Raw genomic sequence first — 27,357 nt, forward strand, 5'->3', positions numbered from 1 at the left:
TATCATCATTATTATCTCTCCCGAGAAGTGCTGTCGGTGGCGCCATCTCTCCGCTGTTGAGCTAACCACGTGGGAAATTAAAGTTACCGCGATTAGCTCGGGCGTGCGTTTGTTTTTTTATTCCCGCGAGTCAGGAGCGTGCGAATATTTGGGATTTGAAAGGCAGCTTCGTTCATCCCACGAGTGTGAAAATTTGTGGGATTTGATGCGCCATTTTTTGGAATATAGAATTTTGAATAAGATTGGTGCAAACGCAGAGATTTAATGCTGCAATATTAGCGTGGCTTACAATTCGTAATACATAATTTCACATTAATTAAATAGGGTGGCTAGGAATTATAATGAAATATGATTTAAAGATCGTATAAATTTGTAGGCGAAGGACGTCCCGCTCATTCGCGAAAATTCATTCTGAATTTGACGATTTGTTTCTCTTTTCTATTATCTGGCAGGAATTAGAACGCCCTCTGAAAAGATGCATGCTATTCGAATGATAAAACAAAATACATATGATTTTAATTTATCCACCCTAACGGAATATAATAATACGAATTATACGATGAGAGAATATGTGGAAGAAAATAAGCCTCGTAAGATGTAAATATAAGATTAAAACAACGTTATAACTTAATGCTAAAGGTAAGCAAGGCCTCTGGGGTTTCACTAACGGTCAAATTAGCACCATAGAATTAGGGGGAGATGATAATATGAAAATAATTTCTTCGGTCTGATACGCGAAGCTTTGCCATAGTATCAAATATACCACGAGGGTTAAATACAAATGTACGAATATCATACAAATTATTATAAAGACTACAAGTGTCTACGAATTTTAGTCTTTTCAAATTTATAACCTCCGAACGAATCGAGTGTAATGCAATATCCTAACCAATCTGTAGTACGTACATACATTCTACATCTACTACTAAGCGGTAAATATCTACGAATTCTACGAGGCTTAACATCGGTCCCTTTTTAGCCTAGGAAAATCAGGCTTGCGGAACCCTTGTCCTTGTTTCGAGTACACGAACTTTTCGACTCGTCATTCGACCACTGGACGGGAGGTAAATCCACTGCGTTATCCATAGCTTCGGCTCTTATGTTCAATTCTTCCTGAAGATACGACTGCTGCTGTTTCACTGGAGACTCAGCTATTCGCTCCTTGTCGTTCAAGGACATCATCTCCCATTCTTCCTCCAATTCTTGCAGTAATTTCTCTCTCGCGGCCCGTTCATCCTCGCTCAAGATCGCGTTGTCCTCTCGGACTCGTGCTTCCCACAAAGACTTGGCCTCCTCACTGTGTGATGACGAATTTCATGTGTAGAGATCATGTATACACGAAATATGGAAAAAAAACGTCGTGGATCAAGACTGGATGAGAATTAACGAACTACTGAATTCTCTATCTGTCGATTTTTCTTCTTGAAGTGCGACGATAACAATACAGGAAGAAGCACAAGAAAAACTCAGATACAACTATGAAGATGGAAATCGTATGAAAAAAGAAGAGTTTTGAGAGTGAAATATAGGTAACATAAGAAAACTTGGAGACCTCTAACTTGGAAAATTCATGGGGTTCGCACTTAATACCTAATTATCTCTTTGCAAATCGTTGCGCAAAGGATTGGGTAATAGATTCGAGTGGAAAAGTCAAGGTGATTTACGTGTATGTATAAAATCGAAAAACGAGGTGGAGAAATTCACGCTTCATAGCACATGTACGCTAGCGCAAGAAGAACGCAAAGCGTGACGTGAAATGTGTCTGGATAAAGGGGAAAAAAAAATTCAAATTTCGTACGCAACAGCCTATAAGCATTCAACACAACGGGATTCCCGCAGTATTTCGTAGAGTAAGTAGAACAAAAATGTAAATTTGATACATGTGTAAAGCAGGTCACAATTGGCAAGTGACAAATCGTGTTGAGAAATGCGGTTTTGGCTTTTGGCCTGCAGTGCAAATCTTTAGAACGTTATAGAACTCGGAAAATATGTGATTCATCGCTATAAATTGCCACATCGCCGTGACGTTTATAGCTATAATAGATATATCGCGTTATACACATAATTGTTATTTTCTCACGGCAAATATACATATAATTGAAAATCATTTCTGCATGTATAAGTATGTACGCCCCTATCTTCTTCGTTCGTCACTTTGGCCGGTCGGCGATCAGCCAGGAATTTGTATCGCGTAAGACGTTACGATCGATACTAAAAAGAGTTCTTATTAAGTCACAAGTACGTAATCAGTAGCAATAAATAATGAGGACCAAGGCCACTCGTAAAAAAAGAGCTCAAGACTTAATTCCGATTATTTTTTTGTTTTTTTTTTACAGTGTTATGGAAAGAGGTAACGATAGCGATAAATATCGGGAAATACCAAGTGCACCGTTTGTGTTCACTTATATTAAGGGGGTAAATACGTCCACCGCTGCTAGAAATTTATATTTGTATGGTTGTATTTTATGGAGTATATTGTGAATTATAACACAAGATATTGATTAGACATTATATTTTAATTATTCAAAAGTAAGAGAAAAAAACGTTCAAGAAAATTATTTGTGACAAATTACATGTGTATTGAAATTCTTTAGGTCCCTGTTGCGCTTCATGGTTGACATGATTCCGTCGTTCTAGGTCGATGGATTTGAAAAATTCAAAAAGATTCCTGCACAGTAATGTCTTCGTTACAGTCTATCGAGCCGGATATTTTAATTTCACAAAAATTAGCATTTTATGACATTTTGAAGGTTGAAGAAACCGTTTTCATCAAAAATTTCATTCTCTTCTGGTTCATAAAAAATGTATTCAATTAGACATCATAAAAATGGTTCAACAGGCTATAACGAAAACATTACTGTAGAAGAATCATTTTTAATTTTTCAAATCCATCGACTTGTACCGACGGAATCACGTCAACCGTGAAGCGCAACAGAGGCCTAAAAAATTTCAATACACACGTCATTTATTATAAATGATTTCCTTGGCCGATTTTTTTCTTACTTTTGTATGATCAAGAAATAATGTGTAATAAACATTTTACGTTATATTTCACAACACACTCCATAAAATACAATCATACAAATATTAATTTTCGCCAGCGCCGGAGCTATGTACTCCCTTAAACACTGGTGAGAACTGCGAAAGAAAATTGACTAACCTGTAAATTAGGTGGTCATTCCCACTCGTCTCGCGTTTGTCCATCAGCTTCATTCTATCGGCCAACTTCGTCATCTCTGAGTGTCTGTTCTTATTTGTAACTAAATTTTTGAAATTAAAAATTTCGACTTCCCTCTGAAGTTCAAGTCGATTTCGCATGTCCCTAAGACGAAGTGCTTCGGCCCAATTTTGCTTCTTGCAAACCTGAACCTCCCTGTTCGCCAAATCCTGTATCTCCTCCAGCAATTGACTGTGAGTGAGAAAGCAGACCGGTCGTTTAGCGGGATCGTCGTATTTCCAGGAGAAATTTATGTTGTCGGTAGATGAATTTTTCCTGTTAGTGAAGCCCTCGGAACCCGGACTCGAAGCCTGAGACCGATTACCGCTCTCGTATATCTGCTCGAGTTCCTGATCAGCAGTTGCGTAGCGTTGATCGAACTCGGATTCCTCCGGATCCTCTGCTTCTCGTTCTCCTTCAGCTTCTTTGGAGGTCTCCGAGACACGTTTCGCCGGGCTGGCCTGCCTCATGTTTGTATTTGCCAGGCTCCTACCCGAGTTGTTCGAAGGGTTGCCGTAATGTCTCCTTTCCGAAATCGCCGCATGTCCCGCGTATCCCATCACGCTTTCCTGTAAGATGACAAGACATTGAAATGAAGTAGCGTCGTTTTACTTTTACCAGATATTTGAAATAACGATTTAGAACGATCAGGATTATAGATTTGATAAGACCGACTGCGACAGTTATACTCAGTTATACTGAGCAAAAAACGGGGTTAAAATGATTTCCGATTCGTTCATCTTACCTGATCTTCCTGCATCTGACGTACGGACGAAGCAACAGAATTATAATCAGCCTCTTCCCTGTGCTGACGCTGGTTTGACCCTTCGTCAACGCTGTCAGTAGCGGTTTCGTAGTGTCGCCTTTCCCCGGTGTGCTTAACAGTCGACGTCGTGAAAGAGTTGCCGAAGCTGTCGATGTTGCTACCGTACATCATGTGCCCTTGGATGTGACGCTTCTCACCGTGATGACGATTCTCCGGATTTTCCTTGCGGCTCTGACAGTCGGAGGAGTAATTCCTCAGATTGGTTTGCTCCATACTTAGGTTGGAATTTCTGCAAGCATCAATGTGGTGTTCACCCTGATAATGACGAGAAGAAGCACCGCCAGTCTTGCATTCGCACGGACCGTTGCACGATTGAAAACAACCGTAATTGTGCGGATAATAAAGTGCTTTCTCCGTTTTTTTCATGTCGAGCTGCTTCCTCAAGTTGTCGACGGAGGCTCTGTCAGGTCCGTCTCTTACAGAAGGCATACCGGCGGCCGCCCGCTCTGCAAATTCTCCCCTGTAACCGGCGTCCTCATCCTTCAGCATTTTTCTCAGATTGTTCTGTCGCCGACGAAGTCTTTCGGCCTTGGATTTACCGTCAATGAATTTATTATCACGGTAAAAACCCCCAGAGCTCCAAGAGTTGAAGTGCTCCGCTAACCTTGACTCCCGTTCAAAATATCTTGCCGCCTGACAGTGATAATCGAATCTTCGGCAAGCTTCGTTACGTTTTTGCACCGCTCGCTGATAATCTCTTTCGCGGAGACCACCGACCCTGATGAAGATAAACAATTTGAGAAACAGGAAAATTCTTTTTAGAACAACGATTCAAAGAAGATTGGATGATCGAGTTAGTCCGAGAAATATGACGTCTGATGATGGTTAGCTTTTCGTTAATTTTTGCGTTTTGCGTGTGTAATTGTATTTCAAACTGTGCAGGAGCTTTGATAAATAAGTTACTCATTTTCCCCGTACTTCCGAAAATATTTTCACTGTAGCTTTTGCACAGGTTTTCGTTCTAGAGACGGACGACAGCGGCTTATAGAATCGTGTACGAATCAAATTTTAAAGCTTGTGCAGTTAGATTCTCCGTGCGAGCTGGTCGGTACCCTAAAATAGAATGTTTCATCGATTATTTGCATTCCTCCGACGATTCTTTTACTGCGAAATTTCGTTCTTAAAACTCGGATAAACTCCTCGTAATTTCCGCGAGGTGGAATTGAATGAAAGCGTCGCAACGGCTTCTTTGGCTATAAAAGTACGAAAGTACCAGAAGGTATGTGAATGAAAGGCGAGTGAAAGTGTCGTTTACGTTGAATTGCGTTAGCTTTACCTGATTTTCAGATCAGGCTTTGAAACTTTACAGTTAGATTTTGTGCTTGTTATTTTATGATGAATTCATTCTCGCATTCAGTTACTCATTCTTGATCAAAAGTTTGAAAATTATCTATACACACAAAATTCCTGCATTTTGCATTTCTCTCCTCATTAGTAAAGGTTTTTCTCTCTCCCTTTCTCTAGTTCTGATTAATCCCATTAGTTTGCGTGATAATCCATGTTCTTGTAGTCAGTTCTGACTTACATTTTCGTATTTCTCGTATTTTACTTTACCTGGTATCTCTAATTTTAATTTCATTCATCTCATCCCTAGTCTTAATTTAAACTTTGTGCTCCCCACTGTAATCTACTTTTTTCTCCTGTCTTTCTTTATTTTACCTATTTTCTTTTATTTTTCTGTCCATCTACTTGCTTTTTCCGTTTATATTTTGTCGTATCCTGTATTATTTTTCTGTCGCTACTTGTCTAACATCGCCATGGATGTAACAAACCTCTATCTATCTATCTATCTATCTCGCTTTCATTCTTTAATGCTAATCAATCCTTTTACCAGTTGTTTACGTGCATAGGAAGAACATCCAACGACTTCAATCAATATTTCGAATACGGTACAACCTCTCAATAGAGCCGCTCACGGGCTGTGAGGGGAATACAATTCTCGGTTCCCCGACTCTGACTACAAGCGCTCGTTTTCGAGAATTAGTTCTCGACCTTCTCAATAGTACCGCACGAAAATGTGTAACCTTCGTACCTTTACGTTCCATTTACGTACATACTAATGAATCACTGAAGTACGTATGCACGTATTTCACTAACGGCATTGTTGAGAGACTGCGAAAAACGCCGGAGTACCTAAATGGTAGTTACGCGGAGAATTTTCAAAATTACGACTACTTTTCTCAAATAAAAGAGTTAAATAACTTTGCTCTTATGTGTAGCTGAAGAGAATCACGGCTCATGCAAAAATCTGCAAATACGATAAATAATGACGGGAATGAGACGACAAATCTCAATGCATGCAATCAATTACGTGCAACAGAAATCCAAATAAATATCAACATTCGAGGACGATATTACTTTCCCATTTTTGGCAAACGCAAAATACCCACGAGTAGGTACGTCCACTCGGGTTTGGGACACTTCAGCTTCCGCCGCCCTTATCATCCGTCACTAACGTTGAATGAGATGGAGAAAAAATTTTAAGAATGAACAAGCGGGGTACACGCTTCGGGAAAAATTCCGCGAAACATTGAAAATTGCATTGTAAACAGTTACAGAGGGGGCGGCAAGGCGGGATGTGGGTGTGAAGGGAAGACGATACGCATAACTTCGCGAGCGTAAGGCGTAAGCACGAAGTTGCAGAGACGATACGGCCTAGAAGACCGTCTATTTTTGACCTCGCGTCCCGTGTGACGTCACGTGCCAAAAATACCCGAAAACGGGGGGAAGCAGCCAGGGGGGCCATCGCGCGAGTTACAGGTCTCGATGTCTCGACTGGATTCGAAAAAGTGGCGTAAATCCAGTTATTTCGAGGATTCGTTGCCAGCGCGTGGACCTAGAGTAGTCTCGCGACGGCGGCTGTTGGGCGTAACATTAACGTCCGTAAGCGTTAATTGGAATATAAAATATATATACATATACAGCGCGAATTCGAAACTCTGTAGAATATTTTCTTTCTTCTTGTTCTCGTTTTCGTTGTTTATTTGATGTTTATTTTTCTCGTGAAAACCGCGAATTAAGCGCCGAGAGAATTGGTGCAGCTGGATAAGCCCCTCGGCGTAAAATAGGCCGCGTATTAACGGCCGCAGGGAAGTAACGCGGAAGAAGAAGAGCTTGCGAGAGTGTCGAAGACGAAGAGGAGAGTGAAGAAGTTTCTCCACGTCGTTAGCCTCATCGCTCAACGAATTTTTTCCCGCACGTCTACGAAGCGCGAGTCACGCGTTTCCACGGAGGATATTTTGTTTTCTTTAAAAATATACGAAACCGCGGTGCGACATCAATTTTGACAATATGCCAGGAGCCGGGGGGCAGCAGCAGCCGCAGCAGCAACCCCAGAGGACGACTTTTCGCCCACCCTGGGTCAAAGAGGGTCCCAACCCTCTGCCGATGCCCGCCGCACCCTGGACTCTAAATTCCAGGAGGGAATCCAGGCCCAAAACCGACGAGCCACCGGCCTTCACTCAAGTCACGCTCAAGGTGAGTTTTGAAATTCTTTTTTCACTCGCAACCCTTGTCGGATTTCGAAAAATATTTTATATTCGCGCACCGCGTCTGGAGAATCTATGGAAGAAAAAAAAAAAGAATCGTTGCAACGGATACACTGGAGTGCGAGAAAAGTTTGAGGAAATTGTAGGGAAGCCGTGTGTGGAATGGGAGAAAAGTATGTTGAGGCCGCGAGTCGAGGATCATGCCATGTCGAAGATCACCCTGAAATAGAATACGTGGCGCGCTTCAGCAGGTGGGTTACATTATTTACGTACGGACCACGCCGATCGATCAGCAACGAAACTTTGAGGCAACTGATCTTTGACCAAACTCGCCGAGAGCAAACAATTTCGCGATTTAAGTCAGTAACACGTTACTGTAACGATGCATGTTCCGGAAAAAATCTTTGAAATCTGAAGTCTGAAATTACGTAAATCATACCGAATCAAATATACCTACATTTTTTTAAAAGCCAACTCCTCGAATGTCATTCTAAAATTGCAAAATAATGAAATTCTTCCTGATGTTTCGTGACGTTAACGTCGCTTGCTTCAACCTTGTGAAAAAATAACACCAAGTGTACCGAGCATTTTTTTCTTTTTTGCAATTTATTTGATATTTAAGACGAATAGCGATCACGTCTGCAATTACTCGACATATCGTAGCATTGTAAAACTTTCCCCCGGTTTGTACAATTTCTTTTGTAAATCACTCCCACGTTTCATTCTGAATAATCGGCGAAACGTATTTCCGGATTTTTTGAAACGTAACGAGAGTTGGAAGATTAATTTGAAACTATTTGGATATGGAGCAGCAAGAAAACAAAAAAAAAAAAAAAAACGAAAAACATTGGGGAAAAAAATTACTATTTTGAAATTTTGCAGTGACTTTGAAGTAGCCAAGTTTTAAAAATCTAAATTACCGCTTTGCCGTATTATAATTTACCGCAATTCAGAGATTCGTAAATTTTAAAGATTCGTAAAAAACGTGTTGTCCGAAACGTGAATCGTTACAATAACGTTACTAATTTCAGCCTCGTGAAAAAAAATTTACAAGAACCGCAGCGTATAATAAAATTTTCGTACAACGATTTCGTAGAGTTATCGTTTTCTTTCAAGTTCTCGTAAACTTTGCGATAGCGATATCATCGATCCTGCAGTAACGTTTCTCAGATTCAGCTGCCGCGTCGTGCAAAAACTACAAATGCGACCGACAAAGAATTACAAAATTAACCGCGAATCCAAAATTGCGAAAAACTGCGCGCCAGAGTTGAGAAGTTTATATTTATTTATTATACCTCCGCGTTATTTCGCAGTATTTCCTGTATTGTAAATCCACGCTATCATGCAAAGACCGTTTCCTGCGGTACTTTCTACGTGGTTTTAGCAATACACCGTAAATATTGCTCCTACAGTTTCCGGTGAATGGACAAATATTTACTGGATATGGATTTGTTGCAAAAAAGGAACAAAAAAAAAAAAATTATGAAACTATGCCTTCGGTGCAAAACCATTTGCGAGATAAAATGTTAAAAATATTACATCCACGTTTTTCGGTATTGTAATCTTGGTCTCTAACGATGAAACTAGATCGTAGCTTTGCGAACGGATGAAACGAAGACGGATGTCAATTCGTGAAAAAAGCTGCAACATATCACGTTATTCTTGGACCATGGATAACTTTTTTCTAATAAATTAAACACACACACGTAGGTATGTAAAAACGGCATGTGCAGGATAGTTTCGATTTCTCGCTGCGTTCGCAATACTGCACGCATCGGGTCACGATTATATTTAAAGCTACAGGTTTATTTCAAATCCTCGTTGCTGGTTGCGGCCAGCTGTGTCTTCCGTCAACCTATACCTAAATTACGCCGAAATAAATTCCCGCATTCGCGCACGTTCGTACATCTATCGGATATATATCTATGTGACGTAAAATTTATCCATCCGTCCGCGACATGCGTATACCATACCCTATAGAATGAAACTGCCGACGGATCACGGGGCGCGGGTCTATTGATAGGAATTATACGCGTAGACGACGACGAAGCGACGATATTCGAGGATGTGCATTTGACGTCCTCTCAACCGGCCAATAAAAAACCCTCCTAGCGGAGAGACGAATAACAACAATAATATTGGGAAAGCCGTGTTTATTTAAAGACGGGCGGATCGACCGTGTTTGTCTCTCTTTCTATCGGTCGAGGACTCGAACGAGCGGAGCCCCCCCCCCAATGACGTAAGTTTAATTTGTACGCCCGTTAGTGAGCGCGTGAAACTCCCCACGAGGCGACGGAGTGAAAAAGTGCTCCAGGTGTCCGATGAGAAAAGAGACAAACGCAAATTGACGCGATTTTTTTCTCTCTGTTTTTTATTTCCTTTTTTTAACACCCAAATCTCTCGAATGATAAATTTTCCCCAACCCCCTCCCCTCAAAGTATATTTCATATAATTGGCGACGCATCGAGAAAACAATACAGCATTTTTTTTTATTTTTGCGATTCGTCAACGCCGAAAAATCACCGAAACATTCACTCCGACATAAATTGTTCCTCAGTGCGACAATTATAACTTGTATATTTCAAAAATAATTTGAACATCAATAAATCAATCGGAGTGAATTTTCCGCGTATAATATACATATATCTATACATCTATACCGACAACATCTGCGTTCGATGGATTTCTGGGCAGCAATAACTGCGGACGATGAAGACGGCGTTGATTATTGGCACGTATGTAACCGTAAAATCTCGAGGTAATAAAATAGACGTACATATGTAAAAGAAAGAAGAGGATTTACTCGCGGATTTATGTACGCGGCTCGTGAAAGGAGAGGAAAAAAAAAAATGGCGCTTGGCCACCGCTCGTTTCGTCAATGTCGAATTTTTCCACACTGAAGGTCGTACGTATAATACTGCAGAAATTTGAAAGCCTCAAGATTCTCTGTGAATCCATGCGAACCCTTCAACCTGAACGCAGTCAAGCATCGGAAAACTGCAGTTGCTTTGTAAGATCATTCTATATATGAAAATCCAATACAAGATCTATCAGAATTTGCACGGTGAACGCGAATTGTGGCGTGCGAGTTGTAAAAACGCGTTGTGTTGTATTACGGGTTTCGAATTAGATGAGTAATTATGAAAAACGACGAGGTTGACGTTAGTAACGTTATCGTAACGAAACGTTGAGAAAAATAATCACTATTTTATTATTTTTACAATGATTTTGGGGGAACTAGGATTGCAAAATCTTAGTATATTTCGGTTTATTACAGTTTACTGAATTTCAAACAGTTCCAAAATTGCGAAATAACGGTTTTTCCTCAGCACGAATCGTTAGGCTAACGTTGCTAACTAAAACATGATGAAAACTAACAACAACGCGCAATGTACATGCAAAACTTTCGTAATTGCGGATAAACCGCAGACTATAAATTACAAGCACGTCTATTACCAAGTCGACGAAGACTTGTACTTGTTCACTGACGTTCGATATATTTCTTTATCGAAAGAAAAAAAAACTAATCCGCGTAAATCGCCAGTGATTTGTATAATGCGTACAATGTGTCTGTATTATAACGCATACATTGACAATGAGTACACGGTAGTGCGGTGGATGCTAAAAACAACGCTATAAATTTAACCGCTGGTTTCACCGGGTCGTTAATCTTTCGTCTCTCGAAGATACCTAGCGACGCGTAGCGCAGCAGCTTCCCTGCCTAAAAAATTTGTCGTTCCGTATCTGCGGCCACGAGCCACGTTTCAATTTTTATCCCAATTGGGAAAAATTCGTTAGAAATTCATCAATCCCGCTGTGATTGTACCGAGATCGAAAATTGACGAGAAAATTTCGTTCCGCTGTTTTTCAGAGCGTTCCAAAGCCGGTCGAAGCTCCGATCAATTCGACACCCGCAGCCGCCGAAGCGCCGACACGAAAACAGAGCAAGATCACAATCATCCCGTCGCAGCCGAATACTCGAGAAGCCGCGAGTAAACCGGAAACGGTGAGCAAACCGGAATCCGCGAAAACAAAACCCCGGGAAAATGGAAGACACGAAGCTCACTCCAGACCCCAACTCGAGCGGCAAATTCGCGTCGAAAAATCAAGATCTCGCGCCGATGTCGTTCCGCTTTCGAAGAGCGAAAGCACAACAGGTGAGGATTTGTATACTTTTGACCAGTTTTTAGTCGAAAAGTCTCCTTTGTCGATTGTTGTTGGGGTTTATTTATTTGTTTAATTATTTTTTTTTTTTTTACTTCAACTTTTGTCTGTCGACATGTCGTCGAAATCGACGACGACAATTGATTTTAGCACTTTCCAAAATTGTTGTCAACAGTTTTGAAAAGCAACGAAACTCAGATTTTTTCACACTTCCAAGTTTCGGGTTAAAGAAACTCGTCGATAAGGGAAACCGAACCGTTCCGATTTTCAGTTTGAAAAATGTTTAAACCCTCAGGAGCACCCACACTATCAAAAAGTTCATCGAGGGCGGCCATACCGCCTCCACCGCCTCCTAGGCCACCACCTCCACCGCCGGCTAGAACGATCTTGAAGGAATTGCCACCCCTCAGCGAAAAACAGCAAAAAGTGATAGAGGCTTTGAAATCGAGGCCAAGAAAGCGACCGGATTGGGCATGTATGATGAAGGAAGTAGAGAGTGGAAAAAAATTAAAGAAGGTTAAATGCAACGACAGAAGTGCCCCGATACTCGAAAGAGTCAACAAAGTTGTCGAGGACCCTGCCGGTGAGTTTTACAGATCAATGCGCCCAACTAGTCGCGATTTTGTAATCGACCACATTTTCGTTCTCCCCACTTTTTTGTTTTTTAATGTTTCCCGAAAGAAGAACTATACCGACAGTTAATATCGCATCGGTCGATTGAATGGAGAAATAAAAAAAAAAAAAAAACAATAAGATAGAAAAAATTCGGTGATTTGTCTTACGATAAAGATAATTATGATGGCCTGTGAAGCCGATTGAAATTTTTTCAAAATTTCTAATGCGTTGATTAAAAAAAAAAAACGAAAACGAAAAAAGAAAAAACAATTATTGACAGATTTCGTCGGGTTACTTTTAATGATGTAATTAATTAAGAGAAAATAAATATTCCGCCTCATCACCCACGACAAAGGCGTACCAAGTGTTCGTTATAAAAACCGCATCGTGATTCTACTTTTTGGAAGTCTTCGGTCGGCCGTAATGTTCGTTACCGTCTAATTGATGCGAGGCAAATGCAGGAAAAACGTCAGTACAGTAGGCTGTAATTTTTGTCTGAAAACAAAATCTCTCGACGGTTTTTAACCATCAATGAAACGCACGCGTTATTTCAAACAACTAGTGGAACGTGACAAGCGGATTATTATGATTTTCTTCTCCTCTTCGCCCGAACGATTTGTAAAGATCTTCAGAGAAACCGGCGTTAGATGGATCGGGCAATGTCACAGTAACGAGTTCTAAATTTCTCGCAGTATTTGTATTATTTTTTTTCCAACTGTGCTCGTTTTCTCTTGAAAAAAAAAAAAAAAAAAATACGAAGTTACTGAAACGATTACTACAGGTGAATCGAATGGATTTATTGTAAAAGAGAAAATTTTTCTGTTTTTCCCTTTGCTTTTTCTTTTTCTTTTTTTTTCCCCCGGGATCCATTTCAGGCAATGCCCATTTTGTGTTCGAATCAGAGAAATCGAACATGCACAACAAGCTGCTGCAACAGATCCAATCGGGGGTGAAGTTAAAAAGCGTAAAAACCAACGACAGGTCAAAACCGATGCTGCAGGGCCTGAGAAAGTTCCGTAGGCAGATGACGATCGAGGAACAGATACAAAAGGCCGAAGTAGCACCCGTGGACGAGGTCGTTCCCGACGAGATGGACGACATAGACGCGGTCCGCGACGACCTTCAAAGTACGAAACAGATGCTGGCTATCGAGCTGCGAAACAAAGAGGCGGTCGAGAGGGAGAACAAGAGATTGCAGGCGAGGATTTTGAATCTGGAGGTCGAGCTCGAGCGCGAGAAGTCTCAGAAGACGGTTCAAGAGTACAAGAAACAGGACGAGAAGTTGGCAGAGGCCCTGAAGCAAGAGGTTGATCAGGCGAGAAAAGAGGCTGAACGTATGGAGAAGAACTTTGCTGCGGTTGCAGAGGAGAAGGATAAGATGAAGAACGAACTTGAGGAGATGAAGAGGATGTACGCGGCGTTGGAGAGACGCATGAAGGCCGGTAAGTTGATCGAGCCGACTATTGCCGTGAGGATGAAGTTGGCAACGTTACTCTAACGACGCGTGTTGAGGAAAAATCGTCACTTCGCACCTTTGGGAATTTCGAAAATTTGATAAACCATGATCGATAAAATATATTCGCCAAGCCAACGACTTGAAAATTGCTCTCAAACTTGCTCAATAATGATTTTCTTCACTGATGTTTCGTTACGTTGACGTTACTAACTTCAGCCTGGTGACTTGATGCGGTCGGACATTGATTCGTAATTTACACACCGTACTCGAAATTACTTGTAAAGTATCAATTGCAGCACTCTTATTCACCGGAAAATTCCACTGCGGTACAGGGGAAATTTGACGCACCATACTTTCACAACGCAGTACAGTCGGACCCATTTTACTGTTATGATAAATTTTATTAATTCTACTGTTCCCTCCCCCTTTTTTTCCTAAACGCGACCGCGTGTAGCCATAAACTCTAATCTGCCAGAGCCATGGTCAGATGTCGATTCAGAGTTTGAAGTAGATGAAAGCGCGGACACGTCCTCGTCAAATTTTTCAGGCATGGCATTAGCTGGGTGTCCCAGTGCCAAGGATGTCGCGAAGATCGCCTCCCAAAAGAGCGTCGATCAGCCGGAGTATGAGAGCGAAGAAGAGGAGGAGGAAAGCAGCGAGGAGGATGAAGACGATGATCCTAGTGTCGCAGCCGAGAAGCGGGTTCAAAGGGAGCTCAAACTCTTGACTACCAAGATAAAAACCTTCAAGTATGTTCCATGAAATATTTCTTACTACTTTGTCAAAATCAAGTGACAATCAAGAGAAATCATTAGTATAAAATGAACTTGAAGTTAGGTTTAAAATTCGATTGGAAAGTTTTCTTTATAATAAATACAGTGATAATTTACCTGGAACTGTATTCTCCCGTGAGAACCTGAAGCTTGATTCAAGGCCATTGCTGCGCATGAATAATAAGATATTTAATTGAACAATTGGTAAACTTTTTGTACAGGGATAAAGCAGCAAATGCCAAAAAGGAGAGGCATGCATTGCGGGAACAAATAAAACAACAGCAAAAGTTGTTGAAGGAAGAAAATAAGAAATTCAAGCGACTCCAAAAAGAGGTGGATAAAATGGCTAAGCTTATGCACGAGGAAGAGGACGACGAAGAACCGGAAGAAGAGGAAGAGGAAGAAGAAGAGAGTGAAGAGTCTGACGAGGAATCTGAATCTGAAGAGTCGGAGGACGAGGAAGAGTCTGAAAGCGAGGATGATAATGCTCCGGTTGAAAAACGCAAAAACAGTTTACAGGTCAATTATCATTATCATAACTATCATTGTTTAGCGTATCCAAGCAGTGACATCAAAACTAATAAGTCAGTTTGAAAGCAGATCTGAAAATGAAATTTTTTAAAGTTGACAATTATTTAAATTTGCATTTAATACTCCGCGACGCTCTAATTTTTACTATTATATTTCACTATCTCTGCAGGCACAAGTCAAAAGGCATGAAGGGCGTTTGGCTACGCTCAAGAAAGGAAATTATCTACTCAAGGCGACGGTTGACCGGTTAAAAGACGATTTAGCGAGGCAACGTGAAGAAAGCATTACTCTGCAGGAAGATTTAGACTCCGTATTAGCCGAATTAGGCTGATGCATCAATGGTACATCGATACAATGTTAATCCATATACATTATGGTGTTTCAGAAAAATACAATTTGCTATTTTCCACCGTGGCATCCCCTAAAAGGTTTTGTTAAACCTAAACAAACTTTATACAACGTGCCATGGTGGATAATCACGAATAATTTTTATCTGAAACACCCTAATATACATACAATACATACATACATACACAATATAAATATACATTATACACTGTACACGAATGATACTAAAAAACATAATAATCGTTTTAAGCATACGAATAACAGTAGTCATTGATAATGGTACCATGATGAATTACGTATATTTAAAAAAAAAAAACATACCAAATATCAGCTATCCCTGCACAGTCGCACCTGTGTTTTTCTATTAAATTTTTTCGATCACTTTAAGGTTATTTTCACGATGTTAAGAGAGATTCAAATACATTAAAATTTGATCAAGAGATTTGTTGTTGGGTGAATGGAATTTTAGATCATTTGCAGTGCGTACCATAATGGGAAAATGTATGGGTGCGTAGGCTGCAGGATTGCCGTGCGACCATGTACGGCACAGCCGAGTCACGAATCAGAAAAATCGATTCTACGTCGTACACGTAATTGTAAAACTAGCTAATAATTAACGTATTTATACATTGACAAGCTACTGTATTTTGTTTTTGCAATTTGAATTGTAAGATATTTTTTTTAATAAAGAAAAGATATTGGCTGTTGATTAGATCTCGTTACGTATTTCAGGCTGTACCACCGAGCCGGTTAGTAACAGGCATTTTCACTCACATTTTCTCCAATTCCCGTTACTCCTCACCTTTATAATCACTCTTCAATTCCCAGTTGAGACGCCCAATAGAATACTGCGTACCTTGAAACACTGCAACACAAATTATCGATCGCCTTTTAACGAAAGCAAAAACTGACAACCGCGTGTTAAGGTTACGACGTTGAGACAAGCCGATTTACGATGCAGTGGCCATTTGAAGTTTCCAAACTGTAACGTACTACGTGACAATTCCCTAGCAACTGTCCTCTGGATACCCTAGAATCCAAGGTAACATAGGGAATTTTGAATTTATCGTACGGGTGCAAACACGCGGAAATATTTGAAGATTGATAAGATTTTTGAATTGATTGAATAACTTTTAGTGATAACAGGGTACGTAAGCGTATAATGAGAATTTCGAAATGCCTGGTTTTAGACAGATGTTCAATCATGTCTGAATACGATATGTCTTTTGACCCAAACGAACTTTTTACGGGGTGCCATGGTGAAAAATCAAAAATTATTTTTTTCTGAAACACCCTGATATACTATACATAATAAATACTCACTATACGCTGTATAGGAACGATGCTAAAAATCATAAAAATAGTTATAAGCGTACGAATAACAGTAGTCATTGTGAACGTACTAAGATAAATTATATGTATAAAAAAAAGAAAACTCAATTACACACATCACGGACTTAACACACATACATCCCTGCACAGTCGCACCTGTTTTTCCTAGTTCATATTTTCGATCACTTTAAGGTTATTTTTCACGAGGTTAAGAGCGATTCAAATACATTAAAAGTCGAAGAAGAGATTTGTTGTTGGGTGAATGGAATTTTAAATCATTTGCAGTGCGTACTGTAATGGGAAAATGTATGGGTGCGTAGGCTGCAGGATTGCCGTGCGACCATGTACGGCACAGCCGAGTCACGAATCAGAAAAATCGATTCTACGTCGTACACGTAATTGTAAAACTAGCTAATAATTAACGTATTTACACATTGACAAGCTACTGTATTCTGTTTTTGCATTTAAATTGTAAGATATTTTTTTAATAAGGAAAACATATTGGCTGTTGATTATACATCTCTACGCATTTCATGCTGCATCTACGAGACAGTTAGTAACAGGCATTTTCACTCACATTTTCTCCAAATCCCGTTACTCTTCAACTTTATAATCCCTCTTCAAGTTCCAGTTGAGACGCTTAGAAGAATACTGCGTACCTTGAAAGTTTGAAACACTGCGACACAAATTATCGATCGCCTTCAACCAAAGCAAAAACTGTGTGTTATGGTTACCTACGAGCTACGACGTAGAGACAAGCCGGTATACAATGCACTGAACATTTGAAAATTTCGATACTGCAACGTACTACGTGACAATTCCCTAGCATCAGTCATTTAGATACCCTAGTATCCGAAGTAAGGTAGGGAATTTTGATTGATTCGATAACTTTCAGTAACAATGGAGCTGAGTGGAGTACATACGCCAACATACACCAGTAACTTAGCGGAATCTCGATTGTTTAGCTTCCACGGAAAAATTTAAAATGCAATATTTATGTCCAATGAAAATCACAATTGTGATCTATGAATTTACAGTAAAGGAAAAAACCGATTAAAAACGTAATCAATTATGATGGTTTACAATACTTTGAATACTGTACAAAGTACTGAAGTTTGACCTCTTAGATTACTTTTTTAAATCTAAATTGAACATTCATGTAGTTTTTGAAATAAAAATTATATTTGAAAACCGAGATATTGCTATGTTTTTTTATAAGTTACAGGAGTTATACAGTAAGATGTATTAGTTTTCATTAAAATAATATTTTCTTAATTAAATAATAAGTAGTCTTTTCAACTTAACGAGTACACCTTGGACAAAGAAGTACGTCTTTTATGTATATAATTTATAGTATTAGCTTTATATAGATAAACTTCATATACGGTAATTTAGAAAAACCGAATTTGGCTCACAGCCACAGAGTTTTGACTGAAAAGTTTATCTAAAGACGCGACAAAAAATAAAATGAACCAGAGAATAAATGGTTTCATCAGTGGCTGAATACTGGATCTCGACAGTAAAAGTTTGTTAGTAAATTTGAATACTTTAAATTAATAACAGACAGAAAAAAGGAGGTCCAAGAATGATTCATATCAGCATAAACGTTCTTGGCGTAATACGTTTCATGTTTCTATTATAAACAATAAATACAACGTAACTATATGTATATCACGGTTCGATACCTTAATATGTAAGTTTGAACATAAATTTTACGTTCGTTAATTACAGTCTACTGATCACACTTTGTATAAATAAGTATTTGCGTATCGATTTACGGTCATATCCCGCAGTAGTTACTTAATATTTTTCACTTTTAAATCTTCATATCATTGAAATAGATTGCACGCAATAGAGGCTTTTATGGACCAAGTGTAATACCTCTCATCTCAAATAACTAGCCAGCTTTTTCATAACCATACGTAGCATCAACGCAATCAAGGCTCATTGGAACGTTCAACTTTCACAAATTTTTGCAGACTGGTAAATAATAATTTCCAGAAAACAAAGATATCAAGTTACTTTTTCACTGATTCAACTAAATAAAAGTACAATTAATACTTTTAATATCTCACAGCAATAAAATGGCCAAATAATACTGCGATTAAGATGCTTGGATGATTGCAAAAAAGCTTATCAAGAGCAAACTTGTTGTTATTGTTAGATTGAAAAAAAATATATAAGAATTTCGCACAAAACTTTTAGTACGGATGATTTCGGATACACAAATCATGTGTGACAGTTCCTTTTGCTTTTCTTCAATAGAATTTCAGAAGCGTAAAATATGTTGAATATTTATGTTACGAATTACAGACACGATTACTTAATTACTTTTTCTTCAACTAGCTTAACATCAGTCACATGTAAATTGTGTACACTTTTTGCAGCAAACTTTATGACAGCTTGCGTAGAAACGTGTGTGGTGTGTCGTAGGTCTAACCGTTTAAGCGCTTTACACCTCCCAAGGTGATCAAGACTGGCTTCTGTTAGTAGTCTACAGTTTGATAAATTTAGAGAAACTAAATTGGACAGGGTTTGTGCTGGAGTAGTAGTCAGCTGGGCAACTCCGGCGTCTGAAACTCGTCCACAAGACGATAGATCCAGAATTTCAATATACGGTAAATGTTGCACGATATATCTAAGAGCTATGTCAGTTATATCGCAACCAGCCAATGAAAGACTTTTCAAGTGCTTTAAACGTGACGTTTTGTCTATTAAACCAGGTCTTGAGTCAGCCGGAGGACTTAAGACTTCTCTCAAACTAGAATCATTTAAGCCTGAGACGTGACCTAGGTCAAGACTAACTAACGGAGGGCACGTACAAGTCTTAAGGGCGCATATGCCCGACCAAGTACAACCTTGTAGTGATAAAACTCTAAGCTGAGGCAATCTGTCTAGGAGCCAAGCCAACTGCCTCTTAGTGACGTTCGTCCAATTTAAGTTCAAGTTTTCTGGTTGCCTTCGAGCAATGCCTGTTAAGTGGGCTGCGGTCAAGTGAGCATGAGATACGTCCATTCTTTTTCGTAAACAAGGATCTACACTGTACCTGGCCCATGTACGACAGACTAAAGCACAATTTGCTAAATCTTTCAAGCTTAGAAACCTAAATATAGCCAGCATTACTGTTTTGTCGTAAGCTAAAGTGTGCCCGTTGAAATCTGGTCCAGGTTTGGATGGTGGGGGCAGTTGCGACGGCCTTACCACAACGTGAGGCCGTTTTAACGACTTACTAGTTGATCCAGTCAACTGCATAGCTAACTGAGTGCGCAACGCTGTGCGTTGCTCACCCTCAGCCGGTTCCCGATCATTCCAGGCCTGTAATAATGAATCGGGTATTGGTTTTCAGATGTCAAGTAATGTCTAAAAACATTTTCATATTTTTGCCCATTTCCTTTAGTTATTTATTCACAGAAATGCACAGGACAAATACCTGCCTGACGAGTATTCTGTTTTACACGCGATTTCAATCACAATCACGAGATTTATACGACATAAAAAATAATACACCTAATCGATGAGTGATAACTTACCTCGTTTGGGTCTGGCCGAGATCGTTTGCTTGGGGTAGTTGCTCGCTCAGAGTCAGTCGTAGGTGCCGATGAGGCTCCACTTGAAACAGAGATCTTGCGAGCACGCGCCTTGAAATGCCGAGGTCTGTAGTCCAAGTGTCGACCGCTTTCACAACACTGTGGACATTCCCAACTGTTTGGAAGATCTTCGCTAGCTGTGCCTCCTTGACCAGAGTCTGTCAGACAGTCCGGATGCACAATATCATAGCAAACTGTACACTCCATTAACGTTGATGGCGTCGACGGCGTTGGTTTTCCTGCAATTTTGAATAGTGAGATATTCGTTGGTCGAGACTTCGCTTGACAATCAAAGCTTTAATGATTTTGTTCTTAAATTTTATGGTTTTCCTACATACCCATAAGTGGCGCTGGTTGCTGTTTCCATCCATCTAGCTGACAGACCTTACAAGCAGCTGTAACAGGGAGCATTGGTCTTAAACACTGCCTCATAAGACATGTTTGCTTAGCCCTTCCTGTACCACCAAACTTAACCATGTCTTGGCAGTAAGCGCACTCCCCACAATCGGACCTAGTACATGCTTCACATTTTTTACATCTAGTACGCCTCCTCCGAGGAACACCTGGCTTGATCTCCTTTAGGCCATCAGACTTGTCGTGGGATTGCTGCCGTTGCAACTTTGTATAACTTTTTTTGGTTGTTCGTAGACGTTCCTGTTGAGTATGAAGACTTACATTGTGAACAAATTCCAGAAAAATGGATTAGTCTATAATTGCGAGTACTTCTAAAGTACTTTAAAGAAACTAATGTGGTTAACAAAGACTCACTCTGTCCGCGATTGTCATAGCTGGAGGGGGTGGCAGCACTGGGTATCCTGTCACAGCTGCATCAGGATTATCATGTCTGTGTTGTTCAACAAGGCACCTAACGTCGTGAATAAGTGCTACTGGATCCCGAATTAGTTCAGGAACGTTTTTCTTTGTAGATGGAAGAGAGTGCAGGTACATTACAATTGCTTTTAATCCATGCAATTCGAATGGAGTCAAGTGTATATGTTCATGTAGTTTTGTAACCGGGGATTGTTGATTTGCATCCTGAATATCTAGGTGGCTTCTGTTCAATAGCATGTGAACATATCGTTCCAACACATACCTGTAACAAAATTGAGAATTCATAAGTTATCATATAGCTTCTGACAATGATGAATGAAATGACAATGAAAAAGGTTTCGTTTGAACCTACCAGAGCATCTCTGTGAAGAACGGGTACCGAAACTTCTGTGGAACTTTCGTATGTTCTTCGACTTGAGCAACTTTCAATTGTTTATCGATGCCGAAGCTGTGTAAAAAGTTACCCCCGAAAACGAGAGAATCTTGAGGTGTGTAAACTGCGTGAATCCATCCTGTTGGAATGAATAAGGTCATTCCTGCGGTCAAACTGATTCTTCCACATCTGTCAACCATATCGCCAAAAAATACATCAGATTGTTTCCCACTCAGTACCCACTGCTCATAAGAGGCTAAGTTCTTCTCTGTTGGAGGTATAAGCCAGAATATTTTACCACCTCGCAGTATGTGGTACCATACGCTGGTACCTCCAAAGTCGACGTGGAAATCTGTGTAGCAGCCTTTCACTGACATTAGACAATACTTCTGTACTTTTGGGTACATCATATCTTCTAACAGGTTTGTTGCCTCGACCTGAGCCTCTTTCAAATGTCTCGGCCAAACAACGTCCACCCAGTCCACTTGACGAACTACTGTAGGAGATTGCACGTAATTTTCTAGCCTTGTATGACTAAATTCCAGCGATATTACATTCAGCAAGCGATCTTTGTTCGGCTCCTCATAGTACCTCTGCCACTCCTTCATAGTCATGTCTTCATTTTTTTGAGTATTTACGTCCATTACATCCAAGATTCTCTTGGAACCTAAAATTGGAGTGGTGGTTAGTGCAAGGTTTAAAATAGTTCATTTGTTACATGCAATGAAAAATTGGAATTTTGAAAAAAGCTGTTCAGGGAATTGCAAAATAATAATTGTACCAAGTAAATGTAAGACTTTATGATACTGTAAGAACTGACTGTGAAACTTGGCAATTTAAATTGCTACTCAAGTAACTACGTTGATAATAATCTAATAGACATTTTTGGCCGGCTGAAAAGACAATTTATAAGAATAATGTGACAGAGATTCAATGCCTTAAAACTGGATTTATTTCAACGATATTTGAATGTCAAAGATGTGTTGTCCATCCTGAGTGTGAAGTAATTGTAATTGACGAAATTATTCAACTGCGTCACTAAAATTCCATAATTGTAAAAATATCTCAAGCTATCCGAATCATCTCAAAATACTTATTTTTAAACTGCACACATCATCATAGTAGATCAACGCCATCTTTCAGGTAATTATTGAAATATAGTTCCTAACAGCCTCTCAGAGACATTTGTTGATGTTACGTACCTACGCAGGTTCTGACATCGTTTATGGAGAAATTTGGACTTGGCACACGCAAGCCTAGTCCGGTTTTTTCTTTGAATAATAATGGTATCCCAAGACCATGCTTTTGCAGGTAGCTCAGGGTTAATTCAGATCCCGTCATCTCACGAAATAATCCATTAAAATTACTCAAGTCATATCGCTCGCAGTCAATCTTTTCATCAAGCTGAAAGGTTCTCCGTCCCTCGATATCTTCATCTCCCAGTGTCCAATCATCTGTGTATAACTTTTTGGTCCTCTCGCGCTGTGATTAGGGAGAAATTGTATTATCCGAACATATGCCCCAGTCGGTAATGAATTATAACCACTGCTTATTTTTAAATGATAATTTTTTGTTTACCAATTGACGCCTTCTCGGCACGGAAGTAGATTCATCGGCCATTGTCGACATGCTGCTGGAAACGTATCACTAAAATTCACCGGCTACTCAGCGCCCCACTCACATGCTTGATCCTAATCAGTCTTTGGATAAATCTTGACAGATTACTCGTACAATTCTCACATGTCACGAGCGATAGAGCGTTTACTAATTCGACCATTTATTTGATTACACTATCGCGACATAAGGAGGGTGCCATTTTTGAGAACAAGTTAGCCAATCGAGTGAAAGAAATTTCCCTAGGAAAACCGAGGTTAGCGCAGTGGGCAAGCATTATAACATTCAATCGAATTCCAGTGTATCGATCAGTGCAATATATTGTCTCATTCTTCACACAAGTAATTGATTTCTGAAAGCAATGTCTACAATAGTTGTGAAACGGTGCTGTAATCCTTTCCAAAGGGTTGGCCATAATTGGGTGCGAAATTTGGTAAAGCCAGTGACACCAGCATTACGGAAAAAGTTTCCAGACCTAGGAGAATATGTGTGCATGGATTGTCGAATAAAATTGTACAAATGCAACACAATTACTCCATCTGATAAAAACGAGGTAATTGATATGAATCATAATTATGCGAGTGGTGACGATCTTGATTCACCTTCACCAATTAGTGAAGAGAGCAGTGTGAAAATGTTTCTTGAGAATGATATCGGGCAAGAATTGTTGTGTGATATGAAAGAATTGTTTATCAACGCGAATTGTGTCGCGGACAAAATTAAATATCTCACAATGACTCTTCGTAGTTGGTCCATCAGAGAATTGGAGTTACAATTTGATTATTCATATAGAATGACTCGTAAAGCTAAAATATTGCAAAGTGAGCGTGGATTTGGATCCTCCCCAGATCCAAGACCATCTCGCACTCTTTGCGATGATGTTGTCTCTCATGTAGTAGAATTTCACTGTTCTGATGAGATAAGTCGGATCCAGCCTGGTCAGAAAGATTTTGTCACTCTTCGCGATGTGGATAGTTCAAAACATCAAGTCCAAAAACGATTTGTTTTGTGTGATCTGACGGAAGCTTACACCGCGTTCAAGCAACAGCATCCGAATGATAAAATTGGTTTTAGAAAATTCGCGGAACTCCGCCCAAAGCAGTGTATTTTAGCTGGACCAACAGGAACACATACAGTTTGTGTTCGCAAAATACACCAGAATGTGAAACTTATGTTGGTGGCGATTAGCGCAATTTGTCAGATATTCAAAAGAATGTACCACGATTTGATAAAACAGATATCCTGTGACTCTCCAAATCCTTTGTGCTATCGTGGTGATTGTAGTAGTTGTGCAAGTTTTGATATGGTTACACATGAAATGGAAAGTTTATTCGACGATAATTTCGTAGAAAGTATCAGCTACAAACGGTGGACTCATACGGATCGATCTGTTTTAGAAACGATCGCGCAAGAAACGGAAAGGTTCCTCGAGACGCTAAAGGAACAGACGATAGTCCTCAAGAAACATGATTTCATCGCTAAACAGCAAAGTGCATATTTGAAAGACAGAAAAAGTCGTCTACAACCAGGGGAGTTCTTAGTTTTGGGTGACTTTGCTGAAAACTATGCATTTGTTGTTCAAGATGAAATTCAAAGCTTCAACTGGAATAACAATCAAGCTACCATCCATCCTTTTGTTGTGTATTATGTTGAAAATGAGGACTTAAAGCATAAGAGCTTCGTTATTATCTCAGAAAATCTACAACATAATACAGTCGCGGTCCATCTGTTTCAGAAGAAACTAATCAGTAGGCTTTTTGAGTTCTTCGGTAGTGAAGTTATCAAGAAAATGATTTATTTTACTGACGGTGCTAGTGCACAATATAAAAATAAAAGTAACTTCATTAATTTGACTCATCATTTTGACGACTTTAATGTCGAAGCTGAATGGCATTTCTTTGCAACGTCACATGGAAAAAGTCCGTGTGATGGCATTGGTGGAACTGTGAAAAGATTTGCTGCACGTGCAAGCCTACAGCGGCCCAATGAAAATCATATTTTGACTCCAAGGCAATTATTCGAATGGAGTGTGAGTGCATTGAAAAATATCACATTTGACTTCTGCAGCAACACCGCACATGAAGAAGATGAAAAATTATTGAAGCCGCGATTGAACCAAACAATAACGGTCGAAGGCACTCGACGATTCCATTCATTTTTACCTCTGTCAATAAAAACTGTAGAATGTAGGGTTTACTCTTCCTCTGATGAGTCATTCACCCGTAAATCTATGCGCTAAGATAGCCGTGTAAGTTATGACGAAAACTTTTGCTCACATTTCTAAGTTTAATGCTCAGTTTGATCAAAGATTAATAGATTGTATCCATAGAATAAGCGATTTATTTGTATAAAATATATAATTGTAAGTGCGTTCATTTCGCAGCTTCCACATATCTTCGGGGGTGATTATAAGTACTAAAATAAGTAGCAAGTTATGTAAATATTATCATTTGTGTGCACTCTCATGGTGTGTAACCGTTATTTTGAATCTCTGTAATAAAAAAACGGTGAAAAACACATTCTTGAAACTTCACTTATCGCTTTGAGCAGGCCTTATGAAGGTACAGTATTTTTTTCAGATTCTTCAATCATGTCCTACATCGTGAAAATGACTCTAAAATAACGCTGCGACGCCACCGCGGGGCAGCGGTGGACGGTAACCGAAGAAAAACACCCCTCTGGAATTAATTCACAGGTTGTAGTACAGTTCAAGGAACATGTCAGAATTTAAAAAAAATTTTTTGGTCATCTCAGTCGCTGTTTTAAAAATCTTTGAAAAATTAATTGTTAAATAAACAATTGATAACAACTTTTTTTTACCATTTCGTATTTTTTTTAAATTCTATGGAGCTGTCCGCGTAATTTGAAAAAAAAAAAAAATATTGTACCTAATTTTTTGCCGAAGTTATGAATTCTTGAAAAAAATGGGAGTCTAATTTGTTACTGTTGATAAAAAATCGAATTTTGCATTATGAGATTCGCGCTTTGGCACAAAAATCTAACTCCCCCTACACAATCCACATGCCAAATTAAAAAAATATCTGAGAGATGACTGATCCGGTTGACGCAGAATAGCCCATATACATACCTTGACAGCTCTGGATGCTGCTAATCATGCTGCTAATCATTATATTGACGCCAGTGCAAGAATGCCATCAGAGAGCAGAGATCACGTGAGAGATTATGATCCAGTTGGCGCCATTTTTCAAGACGCAATCAAACTTATTGTAACTAAAACTGTACAGGATTGGTACGATTAAAGGAATGAGAGCTCTGATGGCTCCGAAATGAGCTTCTTTACATAGAAATTTTACGTGCCTGTGATCAACATAGCCTTTGTTTCTCGTATCATTTGCGTCGTTATAGTCATTTGCACGTGAAATTTGCCTCGTGTTATTTTTCGTTATGTTTTACCGGGCACGAGTGGGCGCGGTGGTACTTCTAGTACTCTGCACTTACCGACCCGTCTTATAAGATCCCAATGTAATATCGCGTCGACATAGAATACTGAAATTTCACCTCTTTTTACACCTAACAATAAGTCCATTAGTTTTCCCACAGCTTTATTCAATACGTCTTTCTCGAGAACTAATTCAGACAATGCAATGTAAATTCGAATGAAAATAAATTCACTGCTCCATCATCAGCTGTAAATGTCCCGATTGGAAAATATAGACGCTTATATGACACATAGCTCGATAAGATACGCTTATTGCGTTCATCGATCACTGTGATGATTATCAACTAAAATTTTGAGACGACGTCTTATTGTTAGATGTAAAATTTCACGTGCATTCGATGACAATAAAGTACCATTTAACATGTAATAGGAGAGTATATCAATACTAAATAATACAGCAATTATTTTGTTTAAAAATTGTTTTATTTCTACAGAAAGTTCAACAACCGTAATTTGATCGGTGATAAATGAATGGCAACCATGCACTTGGGTATAAAAATAGTTTTAAATTTACTTTTAATTCAGTCAACTAACGCAGTGCTGATGCATGGAATCTCTGGATGAAAAGGGTTGAACTCCTCCGATGCAAATCCTACTACTAGACAATCCGTTTGCTCGTGTTCCCTGATGTAGTTGATTATATCTTCAAGAGTCTTGCTGAGGGGCATTCGATTGACCGCAGCCTCGCGACGAAGCTGCCAGTTAATCTGAAGCTGAAAGTACCGGCCGTTCATGCGAGCAA

The 27,357-nt window shown here is 39.5% G+C and overlaps 4 protein-coding genes across 11 annotated transcripts; 2 read left to right on the plus strand and 2 right to left on the minus strand.

Annotated features, from left to right (window-relative positions):
* Nucleotides 1–242: 242 nt before the first annotated feature.
* Nucleotides 243–17,508, minus strand: LOC107218993. 6 transcript variants are annotated; one of them, XM_046735775.1, is made up of 6 exons: nt 17,328–17,508; nt 16,221–16,448; nt 4,648–4,761; nt 3,963–4,571; nt 3,161–3,786; nt 243–1,297 (listed from the first exon to the last, which is right to left on the minus strand). In XM_046735775.1, exons 4-6 carry the CDS (start codon nt 4,530–4,532, stop codon nt 976–978), a joined length of 1,518 nt encoding a protein of 505 aa, XP_046591731.1. In that variant the 5' UTR covers nt 4,533–4,571; nt 4,648–4,761; nt 16,221–16,448; nt 17,328–17,508; the 3' UTR covers nt 243–975. The 6 variants fall into 6 exon arrangements, with proteins under 6 accessions (XP_046591731.1, XP_015512530.1, XP_046591727.1 ...); XM_015657044.2 differs by having other exon boundaries at nt 3,963–4,761; nt 16,193–16,283; XM_046735771.1 differs by having other exon boundaries at nt 3,963–4,761; nt 16,193–16,448.
* LOC107218992 (glutamic acid-rich protein) lies at nt 6,843–16,127 on the plus strand. 3 transcript variants are annotated; one of them, XM_015657041.2, is made up of 7 exons: nt 6,843–7,520; nt 11,403–11,688; nt 11,991–12,278; nt 13,186–13,752; nt 14,221–14,515; nt 14,761–15,058; nt 15,240–16,127. In XM_015657041.2, the coding sequence occupies exons 1-7, from the start codon at nt 7,335–7,337 to the stop codon at nt 15,399–15,401; spliced, it is 2,082 nt and encodes a 693-aa protein (XP_015512527.2). In that variant the 5' UTR covers nt 6,843–7,334; the 3' UTR covers nt 15,402–16,127. The 3 variants fall into 3 exon arrangements, with proteins under 3 accessions (XP_015512527.2, XP_015512528.2, XP_046591726.1); XM_015657042.2 differs by having other exon boundaries at nt 6,845–7,520; nt 14,314–14,515; XM_046735770.1 differs by lacking the exon at nt 6,843–7,520 and adding an exon at nt 9,820–10,266.
* LOC124293708 lies at nt 9,377–25,653 on the plus strand. Its single transcript, XM_046735776.1, has 2 exons — nt 9,377–9,380; nt 23,948–25,653. The coding sequence occupies exon 2, from the start codon at nt 23,949–23,951 to the stop codon at nt 25,392–25,394; it is 1,446 nt and encodes a 481-aa protein (XP_046591732.1). The 5' UTR covers nt 9,377–9,380; nt 23,948; the 3' UTR covers nt 25,395–25,653.
* On the minus strand, nt 17,914–23,368 carry LOC107219007 (jmjC domain-containing histone demethylation protein 1). The gene is made up of 7 exons (XM_015657061.2): nt 23,120–23,368; nt 22,744–23,023; nt 21,521–22,208; nt 21,106–21,430; nt 20,676–20,991; nt 20,281–20,576; nt 17,914–20,065 (listed from the first exon to the last, which is right to left on the minus strand). Exons 1-7 carry the CDS (start codon nt 23,168–23,170, stop codon nt 19,070–19,072), a joined length of 2,952 nt encoding a protein of 983 aa, XP_015512547.1. The 5' UTR covers nt 23,171–23,368; the 3' UTR covers nt 17,914–19,069.
* Nucleotides 25,654–27,357: the final 1,704 nt, after the last annotated feature.

The sequence above is a fragment of the Neodiprion lecontei genome, chromosome 3 (genome assembly GCF_021901455.1).
Source record: "Neodiprion lecontei isolate iyNeoLeco1 chromosome 3, iyNeoLeco1.1, whole genome shotgun sequence".
In the NCBI taxonomy this organism is placed as follows: domain Eukaryota; kingdom Metazoa; phylum Arthropoda; class Insecta; order Hymenoptera; family Diprionidae; genus Neodiprion; species Neodiprion lecontei.

Excerpts from the sequence above, each read along its gene's own strand:
- LOC107218992 (XM_015657041.2), top strand. The coding sequence starts at position 7,335 with ATGCCAGGAGCCGGGGGGCAGCAGCAGCCGCAGCAGCAACCCCAGAGG. Across the intron at positions 7,521-11,402 it reads TCACTCAAGTCACGCTCAAG|AGCGTTCCAAAGCCGGTCGA; the intron begins GTGAGTTTTGAA and ends GCTGTTTTTCAG. Across the intron at positions 12,279-13,185 it reads AGTTGTCGAGGACCCTGCCG|GCAATGCCCATTTTGTGTTC; the intron begins GTGAGTTTTACA and ends GATCCATTTCAG.
- LOC107219007 (XM_015657061.2), bottom strand. The coding sequence starts at position 23,170 with ATGTCGACAATGGCCGATGAATCTACTTCCGTGCCGAGAAGGCGTCAA. Across the intron at positions 20,992-21,105 it reads CTATGACAATCGCGGACAGA|GAACGTCTACGAACAACCAA; the intron begins GTGAGTCTTTGT and ends CATACTCAACAG. Across the intron at positions 20,066-20,280 it reads CTCGGCCAGACCCAAACGAG|GCCTGGAATGATCGGGAACC; the intron begins GTAAGTTATCAC and ends TCATTATTACAG.
- LOC107218993 (XM_046735772.1), bottom strand. Across the intron at positions 3,787-3,962 it reads GTCAGATGCAGGAAGATCAG|GAAAGCGTGATGGGATACGC; the intron begins GTAAGATGAACG and ends GTCATCTTACAG. Across the intron at positions 1,298-3,160 it reads AATGACCACCTAATTTACAG|TGAGGAGGCCAAGTCTTTGT; the intron begins GTTAGTCAATTT and ends GTCATCACACAG.
- LOC124293708 (XM_046735776.1), top strand. The coding sequence starts at position 23,949 with ATGACTCGTAAAGCTAAAATATTGCAAAGTGAGCGTGGATTTGGATCC.